The 6,014-nt window shown below is 38.3% G+C and overlaps 1 protein-coding gene across 1 annotated transcript in view; it reads right to left on the bottom strand.

The window, feature by feature from the left end:
* CFAP161 (cilia and flagella associated protein 161) overlaps positions 1-297 on the bottom strand; it is an 8,932-nt gene extending 8,635 nt beyond the window's left edge. The window contains exon 1 of the mRNA XM_005419725.2: positions 163-297. Within this exon, the coding sequence (XP_005419782.1) occupies positions 163-297 (135 nt within the window). The remainder of the gene's footprint in view (positions 1-162) is intronic.
* Positions 298-6,014: the final 5,717 nt, after the last annotated feature.

Raw genomic sequence — 6,014 nt, 5'->3', positions numbered from 1 at the left:
GGCCTGAGCGGCTCTGAGGGCGGAGCGGAGTCGTGAGGGGCGTTGGGGTCATGGAGCGTTTGACGGGACACAAGAGCGTTTAGGTCGTCCCGTCCCGCTGTAAATCCATCACTGCCAGGTCCTCCCGGAGCCGTGCCCCCTGTGCACGCGTCTTTTAAATACCCCCGGGGGTGGTGGCTCCAGCACTGCCCTGGCAACTCGTTCCAGTGCTTGCCAGTCCTTTCGGTGCAGCAGTTCCCAGTGTGAGCTCCGCCAGGGCAGCCTAAGGCTGTTCGCTCTTGTTCTACCCCTTACCATGTCGGTCTGTCCGACAGAGCAGTGAGAACAGCTCAGGCCAGAGCCTCCTCGGGCTCTCACCTTTTACACTCCATATTACACAAGGAGGTGTACCAGTTTAACACAACAAATGAGTTCATTATCACTGCACTGTCGGTGAATGCTGTCAATCAGAGAAGAGTTTGGGTTGAAATCACCTTAAAATCATCTCCTTTCAGCCCTCCCCTGCCGTGGACAGGGAGCCCTTCACCAGAGCAGGGAGCTCCAAGCCCCATCCAAGCTGGCCTTGAGCAGCCACAACCTCTCTGAGCAACCTGTGCCGGTGTTTTACCACCCTCACTGTGAAAAACTTCCTCGTGTTTAGAGGGAGTGAATGTATCAGGTGAATGTTTTGATTGTAAATGTTTTGCTTTGTTATTATCTTGGTTTGAAATCTACATGGCAAGTTAAGCTATGCCCTGTGTTTATTTTTCAGATAGGCTAAGCCTGTGATCTTCAGAGAAGGTGTAAATCCTTGCACAACACATTTAATCCCTTTATCGCTGTCACGGTTTTCTTGCAAGCTTGCTATTGTAAGGTTTCAATGCAGGACAACTTACAAAGATTAAAAGAAAATGTTTTCTTGTATGGACCGCTGGGCTACATCTTATCATCAGGCAGTTTTGACAGTAATTCACGTGAAACTTGGCTCTTTCCTGTTTGTTTTTTAACCCAAAAAGTGATTACTCAAAAAGTTATTTAGCACATCCTATACTTTTAATGGCCAAATTCTATCCATTTTTGTTCAAATAGCACCACTCAGTGTTCAGTTCTGGCAAGTGACACTTCCCTACTCTCAGCTCTATTGTCAGCAAACTTGTAATTAAAATGAGGAAGAAACTTTGTTCATCTTAGCTGAATGTCAAAAGCCAAACAACTTTTTCTTGTTTCAGGATTAAACCACTTAAATCAAAATTCAGTGATAAATCATTATTATGAAAATAATGTTATAAATGTATTATGAATAGAATGTTATGCTTAGATGTGTCATTAAGAGCAGGTTCACTGTCTTGCTGTAGCATGTAGCTAATATTCAGAATTCACAGCAAGCTTCCATAGTTTTGTAGCCTTATGCACTGTCTGTACTTATTTACTTGCACATTCTGATGCAGAGAGAAGTATCTGTACTAAAATACAGCTGTGTACAGAAATATCTCCAAGCATCTCTTAGCAGGATTATGCTGAGTATCCTTGTCACCTGGAAGGATTTAATTTCTGATTACATAGTATTTCCTAGAAACAAACAAAAGGAACTCCCTATAAAAATGTTGTAAAATTGAACATCTTCCCTGCAGGAAAGGTTACAGGCTGTTCAACTGAGCTCAGTTTCCTTATGTGCAGATAAAATCTGTGTTTACTCCTAACATTTGTTTGCTTTATTAAACGGTGTGAAGAAAAGCTGTGCTTGTGAAAGAATTGATCTGTTTTGTGTGTCAAGTTGTGCCAGAATACAAATTGACCAGAATTAAAGGTCCATGTGATTTACTGAATACAATAAAATACAATAATATTGTGGGGTTTTGTTTTGGGTGTTTTTTTTTTTTTTAAAGTCATTGTTAAGTAAAATTTTAGCAAGCTACTTTCAGAGGCTATTCTACTGTCTGGAGTTGCAGATCTTTCACCCTTTTTATCTTCTCTTTTTGTTTTTTTAATGAAAGATAACTAAATGGTTGAGAAGACCCCAAATAGCACTTAGAGCTGTCTAAGCCATTAGTTTAGATAAAAGGCTGGGCTGGTTAGACTTTTAATTGCCTTAAGCTTAAGTGTCTTGCCTTAAGTCAGAAATGTGTGAGCTAGAACATGTTTTAAATACTTGAAACTATAAATGCATTGGTAAATAGCAGTACTACAAATTATCTTGTGTGGTCCAGTCTGGCTAAAAGGACAGGGTCTGAATGGGTGTGAATGTATATTAGGTTCATGAAAAATGAATGTGATCTTAGAGAAGAGCAAAAATATACTAAAACTAAGTCATCAAATCATATATATGTTGGATGGGAATGTTTTTATTACCTGCCTTTTCTGCCTTGGGAGTGTGTCTGTGGGGTTTTTTTCTGTTTTCTTTTTCCTTTTGAAATTTGTGAGTATGCCAAATTTAGTTAAGAATACAGACTAAATAATACTGCAGAGGAGTAAAACGTTCTCTGGGACAATTTGTCTCCTTTCATGTTGTTTTTTTACATTAGCATTATTCTGACACATGCTATGAATCAGTTTTCTTTGCTGCTATTAGGTTTCTGGTTATTAAAGTGATTAATCTACTTGTTAATAATATAGCTACAGTTTCTTGTTCTAACCTTTGCCCCAAACACTCCTCTGTTCAGAAAACAAAAGGAATGAAGTCGTTTTTTGTGATCTGATTTAAGGATTATTGTTTTGCCACTTGTGGGAATGCCTCCCATTTTGGCAGTGAATTCAGTTTGGTGTTTTCCTGTAATGATTTTTGCTGGGAAGCAGTGAACCTGGTCACGGTACATTATTTTCTGAAATGCAGCAATCCATTAAACTGACCTTTCAGTCTGCCTTTTACAAGGAAAAGGAGCAGGATTTTTGTATGCCATATTGGCAGTAAGTTTGCTGATACAGGTACATGAGCGGAAATTTACCCTATATGGGATCTGGTTAAAGATATCCAAAGTGGATATTATTGATAATTTGGTGGTTTATAACCAAAAGATTCTGCTGGAGAAGGAGGGAAGGGGAAGGGAATAATTTTCAATGTGTCTAAGACTAATAATAATAATAATACTTGTCAGTTAGTTTGGATTGGGTTATCCACATCTCCGTGGTGTTTTCTACTGGTTTCTAATTTAGATTTGTACAGAGCTTTCCCTTTAGAGAAATTGTATAATGAATATTTTCTCTTCAAATTGAGCTGTTCCATCATGACTGACTGTGCCAGCTATTTGAAGATTTTCTCATCTTCCTGGCTGAATTCCATTCAGCAGATGGACCTGAAAAACCACTAGAGCTCTGTATCTCTCAGAGAAATATTGTCATTCCAGAAACAGCAATTTATGAAAAGAATCTAGAAATTTTAAAGTATGTCTCCAAGAAATAACACTGTATTTTTCAGAGATGTGTATTAACTTTGAATCAGCTAAAATACTTTCATCAGCAATAAATAGTTCAGTGTGAGCAGAAACACCATTAACAGAGCTCCATTGCTTCTTACATTTATCTCTTCACAGGACTGTGCATCATGTATGTCTACCCTTAGGCCATTTAAAAATGCTTCTTTTCCAAGCTGTGGAGTATTCCTCCAAGGTGTCTGACCAGAACAATGAGACTGGCCATGTCATTGGCTAAGAAAAAGTCCCAGCTGACTTCTTTTAAGAACTGCTTGCTGGGGACCTACTTGAAGAGACTTGTGATGTTCACCCACTTCCAAGGTATGGAGTGCATTGCATGTGCTGAGTTGTGGAGTTCTGTCCTCAGAACAGGCACTGACACAAAATCACTGTGGCTGAGGCATGGTCCTATTATAATGGGTGGAAATCAGGTCACTGATCTGTTTAAACTTTAGTTTCCATAAGTACTCATGCTTGAGATTTTGAAATTTGCTTTCTGTTAGCAATTTTTGCATACAAAAAGCAATAGCAAGATTTTCTGTAGGAAAAAAAAAGTAGCCCTGAGCTCCATGACTTAAGCTGACTTTGACTGTGTGGGTTGTTCAGGCATAAAGTCCTGCCAATGTGGACATACTGCTCCTGAAACTGGAAGGCAACATTTCTGCATGACCTCTTGTGACCCAGATCATTCTGTTAGTTCCCACTTCAGGGCTATCTATAGATAGCTCAGGGTTGTCTTTGCTTCTCTTTTTAGCCTTGCCTGCAGCATGATTCCTCTCCTTTGTTGTGAATTGCATATTGGATCAATCCTTGCCCTGTGATGTCACTTCACACAAGTGATGTCACTTTCCTTCTTTTGGATTTTCCTTCCCTGTGAGGATAGTGTTAAAAAAGAGACCAATCTGTTCCCTTAATTTTCCATGGTGCAAATATATGCTCCAGTCTTGAAGCAGAGTAATGTTGTATGCAAATAACACCAGAGATATGGGTCAGTCTATCTTCAAACCTTTCCTAAATTTGTTTGCTAGAAACTGTCCCACTGGCCCCCATGAGAAGCTTATTTGTGGTAGTTATGGTTTAGAGATAAGGAAATTATAGAGATCAGAATACTTGGTTCACATGAATCTGTGTTACATAAAATGAGCTGTCTAGAAACAGGAACAGAAATTGATTTATGTATTTATACCACAAAACATGAATCAGTTAAATATTTCTGGCAGAGCAAAAAGGAACGTGATCAGACTCTTTTGTCCTAAGGGGGAAAGAACATGTGTATTGTAATTGTTTTTAACATTTTCTGCCACCATTCTGCTATTTATGGTTTTGAATTGGCTGACCCTACTCTGGCAGTGTATTTATGTCAGACATCACGGCCTACAGAAAATATTTTATATGTCTGAAGATCCTGGCAACTGTTCTAATTTGAGACTCAGAAGATTTTGGCATTTCTATGTAACAATGGGCTTGTAAATTAGTGCTGCTTAGTTGGTGGCTTTTATTTGAGCTGTGGGAGAGAAACTGTTGCAATGTAATGCTGAGGATGCAATGAATGGATGGAGCACAAATACTGGAATAAATAAGAAAATTGATAAAATGGTCATTGCAATGTACAATGTTTATGTTTAATGTTTATACAAATTTTATTTGTTAGTCCAAACTGAAAAGCTAGACCATTCATTCCATGAACACCTGTTCTACAGAGAAATAACTTTCTTGCTGAAATAGCTTTTAATTATTAGAAAGAGTCATTGTATATGTACTTTTCAGTGGACTGGAATGATACAGAATGGGCCATTTTTAATGAGTTTTAACTGAAGCCTCCTAAAAACAAGTAAGTAAAATGGATTAGAGTAACAGCAAGGGCTGAGTTCTTTATAAAGGAGGCAGAGTATCTGGTCTGTGTGCAGGAACAGTATTTTTGTGCTGCTCCCTTGGGGTCTCTGTGATCACACAGAGCACTGGGGCGCCTGTGCTTCTCTCTTAGGGGAGATCCTGGAGGCAGCTCAGAATTGCACTGGCATCTCATAGGTATAGGGAACTCTTGGTGAAAGTTCCGAATAAATTGTGTTTAAAATGTGTTATATATGTTCATTCAGCTAATCAAAGAGCAGCTTTCCCTTCTCCCTGCTTCTGGCAGCAGAAAGCATTTTCAATAATATATCAGAACTAATTATGAAGATCACCAGACCAAAAGCATTGCTATTATTTAAACTATTGAGAATCCATCTTGGAGGGAGGAAGCAGACACACAAAAGAATCTATGCATCATAATCCATATAATTTGTTCATATCTTACTCCCAATCATGATAGGAATTACTGAGGAGCAAGCAATATCAAATAAATGTCAAGGTTATTTAGCTTTTTAACTAGGGCTTTTACATGGAAAGAGAAACCCCAAATACAACATTTGAGCAATCTTAAGCAGTAGTAGCTACGGCAAACAAGAAATTAAAGAAAAAATTAGTGATATAAAAACTAATGAGTTATATTCAATAAGAGAAAAGCTTAGATAGATTTTCTTCTTGTTGCAGGGTACACCATTCATGTAAGTGGACTGATATTTGCATAAGATGATTATCAAAGAGGAAATATATTTGCATTTATATCTCCATTTTGTGTAGTCTTTT

Source organism: Geospiza fortis, unplaced genomic scaffold, assembly GCF_000277835.1.
Source record: "Geospiza fortis unplaced genomic scaffold, GeoFor_1.0 scaffold171, whole genome shotgun sequence".
Taxonomy (NCBI): Eukaryota; Metazoa; Chordata; class Aves; order Passeriformes; family Thraupidae; genus Geospiza; species Geospiza fortis.
Note: the sequence above shows the minus strand (reverse complement) of the source record. Positions and strands in the feature narration are given on the sequence as shown.